The 20,354-nt window shown below is 42.3% G+C and overlaps 1 protein-coding gene across 6 annotated transcripts in view; it reads right to left on the reverse strand.

Annotated features, from left to right (window-relative positions):
- The window catches only part of NCAM1 (neural cell adhesion molecule 1), a 299,382-nt gene that overhangs the window by 114,270 nt on the left and 164,758 nt on the right, over positions 1–20,354 (reverse strand). The window contains exon 1 of one of the 6 annotated variants that reach the window (XM_058663909.1): positions 14,745–14,849. The exons of 2 other annotated variants lie outside the window; for them this stretch is intronic. In XM_058663909.1, the coding sequence (XP_058519892.1) occupies positions 14,745–14,805 (61 nt within the window). In that variant the 5' untranslated portion in view covers positions 14,806–14,849. Of the gene's footprint in view, positions 1–14,744; positions 14,850–20,354 lie in introns of those variants that run through there. 3 more of the 6 variants (XM_058663905.1, XM_058663906.1, XM_058663907.1) reach the window with 3 other exon arrangements.

The following is a 20,354-nucleotide window of genomic DNA, read 5'->3' on the forward strand; positions in this document are numbered from 1 at the left end:
GATTATGAGAAATTTTGATTAAAACCAAATACACTGACATTTTCCAACCCAAAAGGGAGTGTCACCAGGTTCGATGTCTATGTACATGTTTGCATCTAGGCCAATAAATCTTTTCTCAAAATTTCTGCATTATTTTCCACAATACGGTTTTGTAGGTATTGGGATTCCCCTCCTGCACCTCCCTTTTTTTCTTTCCCTATTCTCCCTGCACCCATTTCCCAATATATTTTTATAACAGAATAGACCTTCAGCAACAGTCACAAATCCAACATTCTGCTATTGAAGTGTATCATGGCACTGCAGGTACAGGCGATGTAGACTAGTATCACACTGTCAAGTATATTTAACAGTTTCACTGGGAGTCCTCCTTTTATTCAGGAATAGAGAAACCTACTACAATGTATCTTAACTTCCTTGTATACTATTCTCCATTATACAGTTCCTCTATGAGAACATACGTATATTATTCACCTTTGTATTTATTTCATTCACCTTTGTACCTATTTGTGTGTGTGTGTGTGTGTGTGTGTGTGTGAAGGTTATCTTATGTCAAGAAGAACATATAATATCTGTCCTTTTGGGATTGGCTTATTTCACTGAGCATCATGGATCTTATAGCCGGTGCCCAGAGAAATCACCTGCAGACCATTGTAGATCTCTGCCTTTGAATGTGGCTGTGCTTAAATTGTCACAAACTGCTGCTTTAATGCTCTGTTTCTTAGTGGGTTGTGAGAAGCACACCAGAGTGCAAGGCAAGAGGGAGGACTCCATATTTCCAATCCCACAAAGACCATGCCATTTTGACTTCAATAAACATACACATGCAGCAAACAAAGCAACATTTCTTTATATGGACCTAGAAAATATTAAAAACTAACGCTTTGCTAACCATATAGCAACAACAACAACAACAACAAAAACCTGTGCCTGGCTAAAGATTTTTTTTTATGGGAATCAATAAGCTAGGATAATAATGTTCATTTTTCTTGCTAATATCAATATTGGGGTTGTCTTCATTAACATAATGAAGGATATTTTCAAGTGTCTAAGATAACAAAACTAAGTCAAGGATTCTGGTTTTCTTTGTCTTACAATTATTGCAGAAAGAATTAGTAAATCATTTACAATCTAGGGCTTGAATATTATAATGCCTGGGCTCAGCATGATTCCTGAATTGCATCACATTTATGCCATTTGTGGTTTTTGTATTTAGGGAAATATGATCTGATCCAGCTCAGTTTCAAATACAGAGAATAATCGCAACATTTATAATAATGATCTGTTTGGGGCTTCTTTGTTCTTCTTATTATATGTTTATATTCGAAGATCAGGCAGCTGTTACTGGTATTCCTGGGGCTAGTACAATTGAAAGAGTTAATGAGTGGGTGTCAATCTCTTCAAGACCGAATATTCATGTAGCTTAAATTAGAGTATTCATATTTTCAATATTAAATGAAGAGGAGGTATCTATCTTTCTAAGGTTATGAGTTAGACAGTGAATTGTTGCAAGGTCAATCCAATGTTGGGAGCCAATTAAGATGACTGACATAGTGTAATAACTCTTGATTCTTGGTCATGCAGATGGGATGAGGGCCTACACTCTGAAGGAAATTGCCAAGGGCCCTGATACTACTGCATTGGTGATCATTCACATCTGTCAACACCTGTTATGCACAAGACATTGCACATGCGTGAGTTTTTTCATCCTTTCATCCTCACTACTCTTGGACACAGGCATACCTACTTTATAGAAGACAAAATAAAGCTTTAAAAGCATAAAAAGTTTGTTGGAGGCTATGCAACATGTAGTCCACCTTCCTGGAAAATACTAACAGACCTAGTCTTCATAATTAAAATCCAATACAATATTGCTTTGGATAATGAGTAGGGTCAGTTCCTTTTCTTTCAGGTTGCTGAACTCAGGGCTTTCAAGCAATAAATGTAGTGTTTGGGTAGTCATTTCATTTTTAAAAATATGTAGATCTTTTTCTAATTGCAGCAGGACTTACTCTACTTGGTCACAGAATGGAATGCTTGGATTAATAATACATTCTGGTTAGTAAAATGTTAGAGGGAGACTACTAATATTGAGGAAGTAGAAAAATCATGTATGCTTCCTGTAAAATAAATGTATACTTTCATTTTTCTTTGATGTCTCAGCAAACATGTTGATGCTGCATCAGAGCGGTGTAGGGGCAGCATGGCCAAGACCAATTATAATTACCAAGGGAAGTAGGAACTGCATTTCCTAGTGCAGATTTCTAGCTGTCAGAGTCTTCTGTTTGCAGTGCTGGGAGGCACCCACAGGTCTCCATCCCAGTCTTACACTTGCAGATGAATGGTAGCCTAAGCGATGGACCCAATGTTGTCCAGCTGACCAGTGGCAGCCACGAAGCGACCAGCACACACAGTGAACAGTTTGGCTCTGCTGAGCTTATTCACCAAAGTCATACTGATCTCTTCTTATCTCTTTGCACTCAGAATAAAACAAACAAAAACGTGTCATCACTTGCTTTCTAACTTCGTTCATTTCCAAGCAGTCCTGGTGGGTTGGCTCTTCCTGGATCTTCACTGTATTACCCTTTCTTCCGGGGCACAACAGATATACACAAGGCCCTAAATCACACCCGGCCAGGGACACCCCTTCTCTGAAGTTTCTCTTTTCTTTAACACACCTTCTGTTAGGAATAAACCATGGAGAGGAGATTTGACCAAGCACTCAACTCCAGCCTGATAATTTAACTTGCCAAGTTTAACTGAGGGATGATTAATCAATTATTTACTTAGCTGGCACAATTTTCCTGTCACTTAAATCATCTCTAATTTCAATCTATTATAATCCATTATCATCACTGAGCCAAAACTCTTGATGCATTACTTGCTTGTGAGACAGTTTCACACATACAGAATCAAAGCACTAAGTGTCTATTTATAATTACAGATAACAGATCGGTTCTTTTAAGATGTGGTTCAAGTACACACTTTGGAGACTTTTATATTTTACAACTTTAACATATCCGGCGCCATTTACTACTGAGCAGAAAACCACCGGAACAATCTAGATCAATAGTCTATTTAATCTGGAAAAGTCATCATTCACATAAAATGGGATTTAATTTTTTTAACATCAATATCTTTTATTCCTACTTGTGTCACAACAAAAAATATCTAAGTAATAAAATGACTGGAGATGGAAAAGTCAAATGCTATGTGTAAAACACACTGATTCATAGTTTGGGGAAAAACAGACCCTTTGAAGGGATGGTTGCACTAGTTACCACAGAAAACTGAAGGATGACTGTTAAATTTTCATGTATGAGAATGGCATTGCAGTTGTGCAGAACAACGACCTTATATTTTAGGAATAACATCCTTAGTTTTAGGAGACGATATGATGAAATCTTTGGGAATGATGAGTTAGGTTGTGATAATGTCTGCAACTCCCACCATAGTTCAGAAATATGCATATAAAGGAAACAAAATACTGACTTGAACCTAAGCTACTGGTAAACAGATATCCGCTTCACTTCTTTTTCAATAACTAACACTGGCCTGAGGGGCCAGTGCAATGGCTTTGTGGGTTAAGCCTCTACCAGTGATACCAGCATCCCATAAGAGTACTGCTTAGAGTCCAGGCTGCTCTACTTCCATTCTCTGCTAACAGCCTGGCAAAGCAGCAGAGGTTAATCCAAGTATCTATGCTCCTGCCACTCATGTGGGGCACCTGGAGAAAGCTCCCAGACACTGGCTTCAGCTTAGCCCAGCCTAAGTCATTGTACGTCTAATGAGACATGATAAAAAATCAGCAAAAAATGGAACCACTGGGGTACGTGTTTTCCCTAGTGCTTTACATATTGCCTGAGATGTCTGCTTTGCATATCAGAGTACCTAGGTGTGGGTCTTGGCTCAGTCCCCAATTCCAGCTTCCTGATAATGATGGACACGCCAGGAGGTGGCAGGTGATGGCTCCAACAGTGGAACTCCTCCCACCTAGGTGGGAGACCCAGACTGAGTTCCCAGCATCATGCGGCTTGGGTCTGACTGGGCCCCAGGCACGTGGCATTGAGGGAGTCAACCAGCAGCTGAGAGTTCTCTTCCTCTCTCTTTTAAAATTAAAAAATCTAAATGCAATCTGGTGATCTGGATTACGGATTTGATTCAGTATTTGAATCTTGCCTTAAGCACAGATACTGGCTTAAGATACTAGTTCATGATACATGTACACAAATTATAAAAAAATGAACACATGTATGTAAGAGAATATTCAAAAGTTGTTTACAGATGAAGTAGTCAAAATTTACAAAGTCATCAAGATTCATAATAACTGAACCATGTGCTGATTTTAAACGTCATGAAACAAAGGAGATTTTCTCTCTCTCTCTCTCATACACACACACACACACACACACACACACACACCCCTGTCCAGTACCCAGACTCAGGCTGTGCCAATGCTAAGGAGACTGAGTCACAGCCTGGGCTGCTTCCTGTAGGGAAGTTCTGGTGTCTAGAACAGACTTCCTGAGAGTTGGCTAGAGCCCAGGTGGAACTATAAACACAGAACTGTCACAGCCCACCAGGAGGAAGGTTTCTCTCTTTGCTTTTAGACTAATGGATCGATTGAGTTGAAAGATTAAACAACAGGGAGAAAGTGAGAGGGAAGGACAGATCCCTCATTTGTTGGTTTACTATCCAAATGGCTGCCACAACCACGTCTGTGCCAGTCCAAAACCAGGAGCCTGGAACTTCATCAGGATCTACCACCCAGACGGCAAGGCCAAGCAGCTTAACCTGATGTGCCCCAATGCTGGCCCAGCAGAGGATTTCTGACACACTGGAGAGTGTAATCCTGACCCTGAAGCCTCAGAGTCTGTGCAGACACAGCACCACAGGCTAGGAGGATGCGAGGAGTGGATTTTAAACATGTTGCAACCAGCATGGTCCATGCAGTAGGAGCTGTGTTTTCCCTTTGTCCTGCTCAGTCTTGCAACCCAACATGCTATCAGGGCTCAGTGCCTGATTCATATTTGGTAAATGTTTGAGACCCTGGTGATACACTGCTTCCCCCTTGAGGTATTACAGAAGGGGTTGCACAGGTTTCTTCCTGAAGATATTTCTAGCTCTTAGATATTATAGTTATGTTTGTACACACCTCTTTCTTTGACAAGCTAAGCAGCTCACCAGTAATCAATCTGGAGCCCCTTCGCCAGTTTTAATCTTATCCCTCCCTACTTTTGTAGGTGAATCTCTAATCATATCAACTTTAATTTTATTCCCAAATAATGGGAGCTCCTATTTTTCATCTTTTTCCTATGATTTCTGAAAACATTTTTTAACTGAAAATATATGGAGAAAATTTTCAGGTAAATTCTGTTAAGAATTTGCAATATTTCATTTTACCTGTCTCTAACTAAAGGTTACAAATAATTACAAAAATAAGTGTTTTCACTGAGGCTTAAGGAATAAAAATGTAATTAAGGGCAGTGAATGCAGGTATGGATCTTGACACGCATCAAGCTGATAATTGCATTATATTTGATGTCTCCTGTAACTTGACAGGACCAACAACAATAATTTCTTAAACTGCGTCAGCTTGTTAATGGAAGCTAGATTATTTTGTAAAAGCAATTTCAAGTGGAAAGAAATGGTGGAGGAAAACAATGTCCACAGATGGAAATAAAAAACCTGCAGGACTTAAATCGTGCTCATCTTTGGAAGTACTACTGCATATAGTATCATGCAATATCAGAACATGTAAAAGAAATTTCATTCATCACTTTTGCTTTCTAAAAACATTTATTTGAAAAAAACACAGAAGACAGAGAGATCTTCTTCCACCCACAACTTCACTCTGTAAATGTCCACAATAATCAGAGCCAGGCTCAGTGAAGCCAGGAGTCTGGAACTAAGTTCACACCTCCCACATGGGGGTCAGGGACCCAAGTGTCTGCATCATCACCTGCTACCTTCCAGGGTGTGCCTTAGCAGGAATTTGGCATGAGGAGCAGGGCTGGGACTCAAATCTACAGGGTGCATGCAACTTGAGTGCTGTGACAAACACTACCACACTCATCTCTTTTACAAGAAACATCAAACCAAGATCTGATGTCCTCCCTGCCAGGAACAGTCAGTCAGTCTTCTCTGTAGAACGCTTCTGAGTGACATTAGTGTCTAAGATTTTATTTAGAAAACACTATGTATTCAAACAAGCCTGTCCAGTAAGTCTGGCAAGGAAGTCTTGTAAAACAGCAACCCTTGCTATCATCCTAGCAAAGTAGGCTAAACCTTATTGACACAACACCCCACACGGGGAAGCATCATCCAAGTCAGGCACCTGCTTCAGGCCTTGATATCAGAGGCAGCGCTCCACACCTTCCCACTCCACCCTCCAGGTCAGTGGGGGCAGCGTGGCCTTTTGGGATGGGCAGGGCATGGATCTCCCACAGTGGAAAAGCAGGGAAGATAATTCCTAAGATCATACCCCACATTGAAATACTGCCACATGGAGAAATGCTGAGAATGTGGGTCGGCTGGATGATTAAATTCCACAAGGATTTCCGGAGTATGGGGAGAATACAATATTCCTCCAAGAAGAAAGTAGCACTTAAAAAAAAATCTCTGTGTACCGCCACCAAGATTAAAATACAGAAAGAAGCTATTTCAAATATTAGAAAGCTAGTGATGCAATGGAATCAAGTCAGGAGGAATTGTACAAGAGCCCAGACACTGCAGTATCCACATTCAAGGTGGCATAGAAGGCATGTGTTTCTGCCAATAGAAGACTCAAAATGCAACACACACACACAAAACACCCAGCTCAACTTTGCTGTTACTAACGGGCTGTCACTCTTGCTGTTTGCTATGCGGGGTGTTGAGCTGTTGGGAGACCCAGGAAACACAGTGGCTGTCCGGGGTCCGAGCTGACAGGAGCCCCCCAAGTCCTGCTCCATGACAGATGTTGGGCTGAGATAACCAAAAAGAATAGGATATGTGAGGAATAGCAGCTGGGCCAGACAAATTCAACTTCCCACCTGCTGTTGATTTACACATTCATCTCTCAGACCTGATCCCAGTCCATGCAAAAATCTGCCAACATGTCAAGAAATTAATCAACGTAGGGACTGGGAGGGGGTTATCTGCGGTCGACTTTATATTCTTTCTGTAAACACATTTGCGCAGCAAAGAGACAGCTGAGCCGCACACCAGTGGCTTCCCAGTTCTGCAGTAATCACCCGTACACCTGGGACTCACACAGCCCACACTGCTGCTTTCTGAGATGAGAATCTCCACCCCCACCACCACCCCTTGGGTAAAGCTGGCTTTGGAAACTAATTAGATAGGTCTGTGTTTTTTTGTTTGGCTTCCACAGTGCTCTGTAGGCCTGTGATTTGCATTTCTGTCTTGTCCCTCCCTTGTTGCCTTTGCTTTTTCCTTTTGTCTGAACAGAGAACAAGAATGATTCCTGAGCTTGGCGGTCAAACGCACGACTCTTCAGACTGTGTGTCGCTGTCTGCGTGGAAAATCCAAGGGCTTTGTCGCTGCCAAATAACCTTTATCCTAAGACCATTTCCGCTCCAGGAAACACTCTCTAAAATGTCTAATTCCCTACTGTGATTTCTTCTAAAGTTCTAATTAGTTGTGCACAATAATGAATTCTGCAGATTGCAGTGTTTCATTGAACGCTTTCAAGGTACAGAATAATAATAATTAGTTTTGCCCACCATCAGTCCTTTTGAGATGTAGGTTTCATATTTTGGAAGATGTCATGTATCTTAAAAACAATCACAGTGTTGAGTTGCCAAGTAATATTTGTTGCTGAATGCCATCAAAATGTCAGATTAATGAGTAATTAACGACGATGCACATAATGTTATTTCCTTCTTTCTCCGCAGAGGCCAAGAACATAATGGAGAATTCAAGTCAAGAAACATCTTGCAACAAATGTGTTTTCAGGGTTTCCATTTAAAAATAACCAGGTCTATAACTGTCTTCTTTTAATGGTCAGCCAACAGCTGAGTTTCCAGATAACACAGGGTACATAAAATATTCATGTTATTTAAGCTGTCTTAACATTTCAGTCATATTCTCTGATTTTCTTGACTTGAAGGAGAAAGCGTTACCACACTGCTTGCCCCCTTTTCTTTCACCCTTCTTCCGTAACGTCCTGATTTATGCCCATTACACTATTCTTTTTTTATCCCACATCTCTTTCTCAACCTCCCGCCTCTTCTTGGACTTACTTGAAACTCGACTCTTGCAGGCACACTGCCCAGCTTCTCCCCTCTTAGGAGAGACCTGGGGCTCTTTTCTGCCTAGTCGGTGTCAGCCATGACCTTCCCCTGGCATCCTCTCTCTGTGTCCTTCCCTGGAGCCCTTGGGCTCCCCACCTGCCATACACACATACACCTGCCACTCTACCAAACCATTCAACTTTACTGAACTCCTCCTGTGCCACTGAGTCCAGGTTCCCTCATTCTGTCTATACTGTCCTTTCCTTTCATCACAACAGAAGGAATTCAACATTCATGATTTGGAAGCTGCTCCCTTACAGCCCAAGGCTCTCTCAGCTCCCAGCCGCAGCTCACTCTGGCCATCTCCTCTACCCACCACTGTGCCTGGAACACAGACCACTGAGGCAGAAATCAGAGGAACCTCAGCAGAGCTGGCTCATTTCTGCAGCTAGCGAGCTGCCCAGCCATCACTTGCACAGGCCTCTTAGTCTGCCTATCCTGACCCTGCAGGAACTATTCTAGCCCCTTTCAGCATCTGCTTGACTTCCCAGCTCCCCTACTCGCTTGCCCTGTCTTCCCAGAGAGCACCTCCAGCACTACCAAGAATGGAACTCTTTCCCCCATGTGAAGACTCCACTGAGAAAACTACCTCACAGCCACTGTCCCCCGCCCCTCCCACTCATCCCTAGAAACAAGACCCTTTTCTTCCTGACTCCAGGTCAAGTCCTGGCCTATTTTTATATTACCCCTTCTGAAGTGTTCCTGTTAGCTCCTCCCAAGTGACCGCCTCAACAAATGACAAAGGCTCGATGCCAAACCAGATCCCTTTGTGTGACCATGCCATCCTTCCACTCACTCTTGCATCTCACTCCATCCTTTCTTGCCTCATTCCTTGTTTCTGTGTTCTCTAGTTGCAAGCTCCAATTTTCATTCACCCTTTTCCCTAACCATCCAATCTAGCTCCCTTTGGCATCACACTTACACTGAAAACTGCACTGCAGTTGTACCAGGCACCTGCTTTGCGCAACATCCGTCAGAATTTCACCATGTTATTTCCTTTCAGTTGTAAACACTGCATGGATGTAAGAATCCTTTTAAAATGCTTTAAGAACCAGAAGTAAACAGAAACAACTTCTATCTGCAACCCCCCACATATCCCATAAGACATCTGGAGTTAATTTTATGAGGTGAGGCTGGGTCATGGCAACTTTTTTTTTTATTAATTATTTTGCATTATGTGACAGTTTCATAGGCTCTGGGAATCCCCCCACCCCTCCCCTCCCCTCCCCCCTGGTGGATTCCTCCACCTTGATGCAGTATTACAGTTCAAATTCAATCAAGATTCTTTCATTGCAAACATATACCAAGCATAGAGTCCAGCTACTTATTGTCCAGATGGGTTGAACAGTTTCTTGGGGAGACCATTTCTGGTCTGAAGTTAGAGCTGGTAGAATATCATCCCAGTCAATTAAGAGCCCCAATATAACATCAACAGCAATTTGCAATATTATGGAATTGACATGGTTTTGAGTAACCAATATGTTAAAAAAAAAAAAAAGCAAGTCCTAACCACAACCTATGATTAGCTCATTGACATTTCAATTTTAGTTTATATTCAGGACCGGCTGCTATATAGGTCATGGCAACTTTTTAAAAGATTTATTTATTTTTAGTGAAAAGACAGATACTAGGGAGAGAAGGAAAAACAAGATCTTCCATTTACTGGTTAACTTCCCAAGTGGCTGCAATGGCCAGAGCCAAGCTGATCCAAAGTCAGGAGCCAGGAGATTCTTCTGGGTCTCCTGCATGGGTGTAGGGTCCCAAGGCTTTGGGTCATCCTCTGCTGCTTTTCCAAGGCACAAGCATGCAGCTAGATGGGAAGTGGTGTAGCCAGAACATGAACCAGCTATCACATGGGATTCCAGCACTTGCAGGGAAAGAATCAGCCAATTGAGTCATTGTGCGGTGCCCCATGCGAATATTTTCTAAAGACTCCCTAGGACACTGAATGTACTCAGCACCAGGGTGGGCTCTGTTCTGACTCTTCACTAAGCACTTGCAGAGTTCCTCCACCCGGGCTCCAGGGGTGCTACTTTCCCTTTGCCTTTCCTGACCCTCTGGGTGACCCTTTTAAGCTGTATTTTTGGATGTAAAGATTATCCCTATCCCTATTCCCTTCCCTGTAGGAATAACTTCCAGAGCTTGCCTCTAGCCCAAACCTAAAACTCAGATTTCTGGACAGACTACTGTGCACCCCTCCCTGTTTGCATGTTTCACGGTTTCCAACTGTCTCTTCTCATCAGTCCCATCTCCCCATTCATAAACATTTTCTAAAAGATTTACTCATTTTGTTGTAAAGTACAGCTACAGAGAGACAGAGATTTTAAATGTACTGCTGGTTCATTTCTCAGATGGCTCCAACAGCAGGATTGAACCAAGCTGAAGCCAGGAGCTAGGATCTCCATCCAAATCTCCCACTTGGCTGGCAGGCTACAACTGCTTTCCCAGATGTATGAGTGTGTTATCAGCAGAGAGCTGGATTAGATGCTAGGCAGTTTGGACTTGAACTTGCACTCCAACATGAAATGATGGTGCTGCAAGCAGCCACTTAACCCTCTGTGCCACAGCGTTGTCCTTATGTGTCTGTCTTTATGTATCATTTTAAAAAATCTCATTGAAAGGATGAGAGATGGGGTGGGGAGAGAAGAGTTAAGAGAGCGTGGGAAAAAGAGAGAGCAAGAAAAACAGTGAGAACAGAGAGATTTTTCCATCAGTTGGTTCATGACTCAAATGCCCACAATAGCTGGGGATGGGTCAGACTGAAGCAGGTAGTGAACACTCAGTCCAAGTCCCCAGCCTGGCTGGCAGGGACCCAATCACTTGAACCATCACTTGCTATATTTGCCTGAAGGTAGAATTGGGAAAGGAACTGGAATTCACACACACCCAGGTACTTTGATGCGAGATGCAATCATTCCAAATGGTGTCTTGATTAGTATGCTAAACATCTGCCCCTCTGTGTGATTAATTTCAACCTAAGTACATCACAATACATGGAGAGAATGGAACCTCTGCATATTGTTGGTGGCCAGGCACATGAATACAGCAATTATGAAAAACTGTATATATATCCTTAAAATATATATATATATATATATATATATATATATATATATATATATATATATAGAGAGAGAGAGAGAGAGAGAGAGAGAGAGAGAGAGAGAGAGACTGATTTACTATATATGATCAACCTATCCCCTTTCTGGGTATTTAGCCAAAAGACTTGGAATCCATTTATTGAAGAGAGAATTGCATTACAGCATTATTCACAACAGGTAAGTCACAGCTAAGTGCTGGCATCAATCTAAAGTGTCCATCAACAATGAGTGGATGAAGACCATGTGGTGTATGTATACACTGGAACACTATTCAGTCTTAAAAAGGAAGGGCATTCTGTCATTTGAAACATGGATGGATTGGAGAACATTATACTAATAAACCAGGCATGGAATGACAAATGCCACGTGTTCTCATTTATGTGTGGGATCTAAGATAGCTGAAATCATAGAACCAGACAGTAAAATGATGATTAGAGACACTGGAGAATGAAAGAAATGGGGAGATGGTAGTGAAGGATCCAAGGTCTTAATTAGAGAGAAGTATGCAGCTTGTTTTTCCTTTGAGGTATATCAAACAGAATGAAGAATATAATAAATAATTGTGTATTTCGAAATTGCCAAGAATAAAGCTTAAATGTTATCACCATAAAAAGAAAAATATTTGAAATGATGGATATGCTAATTAACTTGATTTAATTATTCTGCATTGTCTCCACAAACCATAAACATACACATAAATATATACAACTATAATTTGTTGATTTACAACATAAAAAGTAAAATTTAAAAGGAAGTTATCATTTTTAAAATAATAAAATACACTAAAAATTGAACATGTTAAGTAACCACCATCCAATCTCATTTACTTCAAAATTAATGTGAAAGTAAATGAAACCACAAGAGAGATTCATTGTATTTTATCAATTATATGAACTTTTGGACACACACACAAAAGAGGTACTCCCTAGGCCCATATAACACACAAGAAAACCTGCTTTCCAACCTCCTCATTATAGATGTTCGAGAAATAGCTGGCCCTGGATTTCCCAACAAACATCCTGATCATTAAATTGACTTATGAGTATTAAATCATGCACTGCAGGCAGATTAGGTTTAATGCAAGATGTATCTAATTTCCAAGCAGAGCACACAGGGATATTCACCAAGCACTATTTAGAAGAACATCTGCCAAGCAGTTCCCACAGCCTCCAATGTCACTGACCAGCCTGTGTCAAGAGTCCCTTCCTAGCCTGCTGCCTGCCCAGGGGCCTGTGGCCTCTTCATTGCTCTGGTATCTCATAAATGTCCAACACATTACACTTGCTACAAACCCTGTTACAAAGTCTATCTTCCAGTCCAAGAACCCAGTCTCCAGGCAGTTGTTTAGTGTTGCAAGTAAGGCACCATTACACCAGAGTGCCTGAGATTAAATCCCAGCTCTGCTCTCAACTGCCATTTCCTCCTGGTGCACATCCTGGAAGGCAGCAAGAATGGATCAAGTACTTGGGTCTTGTCCACCCATGTAGCAGACTCTGAGTGCCCTGTTCCATGTTTTAGCCAGCTGCAGATACAGCTGTTGCTGACATTTGGGGTCTGAACCAGTAAATGGGAGATCTCTCTAGGAAATACTCTTGAGACCACTAATATTGCCCACTAAGAAGTGTGTTCCTGATGGTTTTTTTTAAGAGTCAGAAGGTTAGTTTTCTCCTCGTTTGCTTATCCAAAGGTGAATCCAACCTCTACCTAGATATATCATTCCTGTAGATCTGGGATTGTAGTTCAGCTCTGTGGGCTCCCACAACCTGAACATTAGCAAAACCTCCCAGCCATTCACTTCATTAGCTCGACCCTTGCCACAATTCTCACAGACTCCTAAGCACTCAGGAGAACACAGGAAAACAGCTCCTTTCTGCAGCAAAACTTGAGGCCCATCACAGGCCCATGGCCCCACAGGCAGCACTCGCCTTCACCTGGCCCAGCGTGCTCAGCAGCAAGTGAGCAAGAAAGGGCAGAAGGGCATTTCATGTAGTGCCTGCCTTCGTCGTCTTAGTACAAAAGACTGCAACAGGCTTTTTCCAACTACAAATCAGTAAGATTTGATTCACAACCAATCCTGAGCTCACATGATGGACAGGAAGTAATATATATTACAACACTTGCAACAATGTGTTGGAAGAAGAACATCCTGAGCATGGAAGGTTAGTGGAGGGAGAACATGTGCTTCCACTGCCTTCTACTCCAAATTTGTAGGGAAGACAAAGGAAGCTGGGTTACCCAACAGAGGGTAAGTTATCGGTCAGCCACTGAGCCTCCTGGTGAATGCTGAGCCATAAGGAAGCATCAACCCTGAAGGGTGTTGGCTGTGCAAGAAACAGTGATAACTCACTTTTAGAATGGATATGCACAATTCATCCAGTGAGAAGATGTGCTAGGATATTTGCACACCCATGTTCACTATAGCAACACACACATAGCCAACAGATGACAGCAGCCCAAACGTCACACACATAGCCAAGAGATGACAGTAGCCCAAATGTTCCTCAGCGGATGGAAGGATCAAGACAAAGGGCATACACACAACAGGTTATTATTCAGCTTTCAAAGGGGAAGGAAATGCTGTTACCCACAAAAATATGGATGAACTTTGAGGAGTTTACCTTGGTGTGCAAAATCAGGTAGCCACAAAAAGACATATGCTGTAGGACTCCACTTACATAAGGTATCTAAAGCACAGTAATGACTGCCAGGGGCTGGAGGCAATGGGCAAAGGGAGCACATTGTTTAATAGACATAGCAAGAAAGTTCCGGCAACCAGTTGCACAACATTGCAAATGTGCCCACAGTACTGAACTACACTCTTAACACAGTGACAATATGGTATGTGCTATGTGGTTCCTTTTTAACCACGAGAGGAAAAAAAGGCAAAGCAAGACAAAAGGCAGAGTACTGTGTCCCCTGTCATCACACACAAAAGCTCAGATTGCACTTGCTTCAATTTTTCTTATATTACTCTTGCTTCAAAGCACGTGGATAGAGCAATGCTAATGCTCCTCTCTCTTTTACCTATAAAAACTCTGGCACTGATGAAGCATAACTGAAATGTTTGTGAACTGTCCTCTGTGCTTGTGGGTGACTGACAAAAATTCACACAGGCACATTCCTCTCCAGCTCTCCCTGTCTCTCTGTCTCTCTGTCTCTCTCTCTCTCTCACACACACACACACACTCATTAGGCTTGAATGCCACACAACCCCAGGCCTCAGGAGACTTGGCATCAATCAGCTAGAAACACAAAAAGGGACACCCTTACAATGCATCACCCTTCTCTTAAAGAGTTCCCTGAGGTCACACTGCACCTGCTTAACCCTTCACTGAATTTTGCAGTTCCTTACCTTTTTGATGGTAGGTGAGAAAAATGAAGGAATTCAGGTGCAATTGGACACAGCCACACATCAGCAGGTTGCAAAAGGCAAGTACAAAGGAAAAAAGGAAGAGAAAACTGTTAGTTTATGTCCTTAGGAAGAAGGACACGGTGTTCTCCCAAGTAGCATGTATTTCACGAAGAGCACGGCAACAACACAAAAAGGATATTTTAGTACACAATGACACCCTTCATAAGAGTCACTTTCCTCCCTTCGTAATTAGAAACCCATAGCTTCTGGCAGAGAGAACAGACTCTTGTACACCTGCTCAAGGACTTTGCTTCTGAACTTGTCTTTTCTTAACTGTTGATTCTGTTACAGAAAACACACAAGACACAATTTCTCCCTCAGCAGTGCCTGACAATGGGGCTATCTGAGCACCGACTTCTCCTCAGAACCCAAGCAAGGAAACCCGTTCTGTCGACCTGGATCCAGCACATTGGGAGCAACACTTGTACCTTCCCCAGCATTTCAGAGCTGTGACCTGTGAGGCTAATAAACACGGGCTCTGGAAGAGACGCCTTGCAGGGAGATGGCTCTGTCCCTAGGTGCAGAGGATACCCTCATAGGCATGGGCAGGGCCTGTGCTCATTCCCATCAGAGCTGTGCTGCCTCTCTCACACACACTAGCTTAGTCTCAATCTCTCTCCCACACACAATCTCAGTCTCTCTGACCCACAATCTCAATCTCTCTCACACAATCTGAATCTCACATGCAATCCTCACATAATTTGAATCTCACACAATCTCAATCTTTCACACAAAAGCTCAAATTCAATCTCTCACACAACACAGTCTTAACTTCGCTCTCGCTCTCACACACGTTGAATCTCAGTCTCTCACACAATCTCAATCTTTCACAACAGAATATCACTCCCATATATAATCTCAACATCACACAAACTCAATCTGAATCTCTCTCACACAACCTAAACCTTTATCTTACACAGAAGTTCAAACTCAATCTCCCTCAAACTCAATCTCCTTCACACACAATCTCAACCTCTTTGACACACACAATCTCAGTCTTTCTCACACACACACAATCTCACATAATCTCACTCACAATCTCTCTCACACAATCTCAATTTCATGCAATCTGAATCTCTCCCACAATATCAGTCTCTCACACACAATCTGAATCTCACATACAGTATCAGTTTCTCTCTCACACACATAATCTCAGTCTCATACAACCTGAATGTATCACATACAACCTCTCTCACAGAAGCTCAAACTCATTCTCTCTCATAACCTCAATCTCTCACAACTCAATCTCTCTCACACACACACACGAACTAAATCTTCATCTCTTTCAAACACACAATCTAACTCTCTCACACTCAATCTCACTCCCAGATACAATCTCAATCTCTGTCATACACAATCTCAATTTCTCTCAATAATCTGAATTTCACACACAACACAGTCTCTCACACTCAGTCTTCATCAATGTCTCTGGGCAGCTGGCATAACTAAAGAACCAGTATGTTTCCATTTTCAGTAAACAGCATCGTTTGTCCTCCTCATTTGAACAGGAACAGGCATAGGACAGATGGCTCTGCCAGGCCCTGGGAAGTAGTTTCCTTGGTGTGGCAAAGATGGTGAGTTTTCTTCCCTTTCCTCCTATGGGATGGTTTTACTTTGTGGCCTAGGCTCTCTACAAGCACACCATAGGCACACGGCTGGGTTATGGGAGGATGTGGTATGCACTATATCCATGACTGGCCCATAGAAGCACCTTCTGATCTTCCCTCTGGTTGCCAATTGGCTGACTGGCTGCTGATGTCTGGATGAAGGCAGCAGAGCTCTGCTATCATGGGTTGCTGAGTGACAATATGGACCCCAGCCTATCCTGCCAAACTACTGGTACTTGTGAGCATGGGGAATTGATGTCCATCATGCTAAGTTACCAAGGCCCAGAGCTAACCTCTTACAGTAGCCCCCATTAGCTTGACTGGCACACCCCTCATGAGGTCTGGCTCACTTCCAGATCTCAGTTTCCACTAGCTGCCTCTGCACACTTTTAACAAATCCTCTTAACGCTCATCTGAACACATGTTGGCCCTCACAATCTCCAACTAACAACGCTTTGAAGAGAATGCCCCTGGGAGCCCAGGGAGTGGCCTGGCCCACATTGCTGGTGCAGCAGGTGGCTTTGTGTTGCCCCTTGCACAATACCCACAGACAGGGCTGGCAACTTATCACATCAACTGGGTTGTCTGCCTCAACCACATATAACCATGAGAAAGACAAACAGGTCTGAATTAAATTTAGAGGGAGCATAAAGAAGAAATTCCTGACAGCAACTGGGATATTTTGGATCAGACCACAAGGTCTGATGATCTTCAGAGCTAAATATGAACTAAGAGACAACTGTTGCCAGTTGGTTTTGGTCAGGCCTTGATGGGCTGTCCCTCCTGTGAGTTTTATACTAAGGAAGCAAACTTCTCCAGAGGAGGGAAACAAAAAGAGAAAAATGAATAGTTTTCCTTGTAATCTACCCTAGGCTGCAAGGCAAAGGGTACTATGAATGCCAGGTAAAGAAGTTCAACAATACCACCATTCTTCCTTGGAAACAACATCCATATATGGCCTGCAAAGCAATAGATCTAAGCTTATAAAACAGCCGCGTCCAAGATCACATTTGTGTGATATTATCAAAGATGTCTAATGTACTTAATACAAAAGTGGAAGGCATCTATAATGAAGCATTTACTTCAATGGAATCAAAGCTGTGGGAGAAGGCAAGATTTAAGCTTTATAATCCCCATCTTCATGTTGTTTACAAACTACTAATAGAAGTTGGGCATAGTATGAAACATGCAACAAAATAATAAGATATTAGTACAAATGATATCCATAAAATAAGCAGCAAGCAAAACTCTGTCTACTATTTATACACAAGTTGCTTTGTAAACCTATGGAATTCGATAGCACCACTATTCCTTGGCACTGTCAAGGCCAGTTGCTCTATGATGTATTTCCTCATTGATGTACATTACTTTCTATCATGTCCTTTATTTCTCATTTAATGAATGTGCTAAGCTTCATGAAGACAGGGATTTTCGCTATTTAGTTCATGATGACAACCTGTGCCTTGCACAATGCAAGACACATGGAAGGTGTGTAATAAGTATCAATCAAATGGTTGAAAACCACTCGAAGGTTGTAAACACAGAAGTTCACAACATATAAGAGTCATGTTCCTAAAAATTTCTTATCCATTCATGAAACAACCCTGCTTCTTCAGACTCTGCTTGAAAAAAAAATCTTAGGGCTTCCATAAGTGCTCCCCAGGACTAGTGGGAAGCCTTCAAAGCCATCAGGCTCTTCAGTGTCAGGGCAAAGAGGCAGAACTGTAGGTGTCCTGGGTCTACCCTGTGTTCCTTGTGGTTATCTTTATTTGAATTAAAAATGGTATAACCCAGAAGGTCACCCTAGGTACCCACATATTCAGTTATTAGAACTATTCGTGCTGTTAAAACATGGCATTAACACAAGAAAGTGAGATTATGTGCCCTATAGAAAATGTTTGTGTATATACAAACAAAACCTGGAGCTAAAAGACAAATTGGCTACATCACCAGCATATTTGTTGAACTAGAAGGGTTTGAAAGAACCTCAAGGGCAAAATGATTAAAGCAGCCTTACCCTTGCCACTCACCATGAATCTTCTTTATTTAAGATGTCCACAATACTGCATAGGCTCATAAAGAAAAATCTTAGAACAAAGATTCCTGCCTCTCTCCTAGCAATCTTCATGTCTGGGTTTTTATTTCACATCTTGTACTCCTCTGGCATATGTGGGGAAAGCTCAACTCTAAGGAGTTCCTCCAACATAGCACTACATTTAATCGTTGGACAAAACGCACAGGCCTTGGCCTTGCTCACTCCTTGTGATCATTTCACAGCTGTGACTGAGTGGGTGTTTCACAGGGCAGAGGATGGCTGTTCATATGTCTCAGTCACTGTCACGGCCACAAAAAAAAAAAAAAAAAAAGAAACATCCTTGTCTATAGAGTCTCCAGGAAACAGACCAAGAATCTCATTATAGTGAAGCCTAATCCAATGGATGCATAGAGAGCTATCTCAATACACAGAGAAAATTATGCAGACACCAATCTGCCAGGGCGACAGTTTAATTTTCAAAAGCAAACCCTGGCCCTTAGACTCTGCAATAATAATAGATTTTTTTGAAAGTATCTTCATTGTCAGACAAAAAGAATCCTCTTCAGCAAACGAGAGGCCCTACATCCAGCAGAATTGGAAGGAGAGAGAGCTGCCATTCTGTAGTGGCTCTTCCCAGAATCCCTCTAAGAGAGTTAATGTAAAAAGACCAAAGGCCTCCTTCATAATGCATGGCTCCCAGGTAGACACTGGTTTAATGGTTCTGCTTCCTTCAATTTTCTTCTAAATGTATTTGAGAGAGAGGGAAGGTGGAAGGGAGGAAAAAAAAAAGCTTTATCCACTGGTTCATTCCCCAAGTGCCCACAAGAATCAGGTTGGGCCAGGCCAACTTGGAGGCCAGGAACTCAGTCCAGGTCTCCTGTGTGGGTGGCAGAGATTCAACAATTTGAGCCAACAACACTGCAAATTTGCACTGCTAGGCAGCTGGAGTCAGGTATGGAACCCAAGCACTGCAAAGCAGGTAGGACCCAGGCATCTTAGTTGGTGTCTTAACCACTGAGATAAGCACCTTTCCCTCCCTTTCCTCTACGTAATCTGATTCAGGGTTTAATTTTGATAAATTATGTGTGTGTCTCAGAGCATACACGCTCAAAGTACCACTTCAAAAACTCTCTAACTACATATTACGCAATGCCAACCCCCAGTGACAGCACTGCCTTTACAAATCACTCTCACACCCCTAACCATAGCCACACAGCAGCTACTCCTGCCTTTCCACTTACTCCTTGCTCTGGAGTCTGGACTAAGTCACTAAACAGAGTCTAAACAAAACAAGGAGCATGAGAAAGAGAAAGGTAGAAGCAAGTCCCATAAAGGCAGCAGAACCACAAGGAGTAGAGGACAACTCAACCCTGCCTCCTCATTCCTTCTGCCACCTCTTGCCGAAACAGCACCTGCCACAAAGGTGCTGCTCCTTTGTACCTAAAGCTAACACATCCTGAGTTCTCAACCACTCACACAGAGCTGCCCTGCTGGGCTGCGGCCCAACTGAAACGCAAGATCTATGCGAGTCTTTCTTTTTTTATGATTAAAAAAAAGAGGTTAATTGCTGTGGAGTAGTTGCTGAATTTCTGTTTTGAGCACTACTCCTGTAGCTCTTTGTGGCCACAGCTCGTTTTTTCCTTTGTTGGACATGGAATCATAAGTTAGCTGCTTCATAATTCTTGCCATCGGTATTTTATTTCATTTCTACCTACCTCACCACTACTTAACCATCAGCAATTTTGCCAAGAGCAATGAGGATTTTAAAACACCATCTCTTCAGGTTCCTGCCTAAATGATGTTGCATGTATACCTCCACTCTCATCTTCATTTAAAACAGTGGCGCTGCAATGAAAGTTTTGTGTGAAATGGCCCCTGAAAGAAGAGATCAAAGAATAGGTCATTCCT

The sequence above is a fragment of the Ochotona princeps genome, chromosome 4, assembly GCF_030435755.1.
Source record: "Ochotona princeps isolate mOchPri1 chromosome 4, mOchPri1.hap1, whole genome shotgun sequence".
NCBI classification, from domain to species: Eukaryota; Metazoa; Chordata; class Mammalia; order Lagomorpha; family Ochotonidae; genus Ochotona; species Ochotona princeps.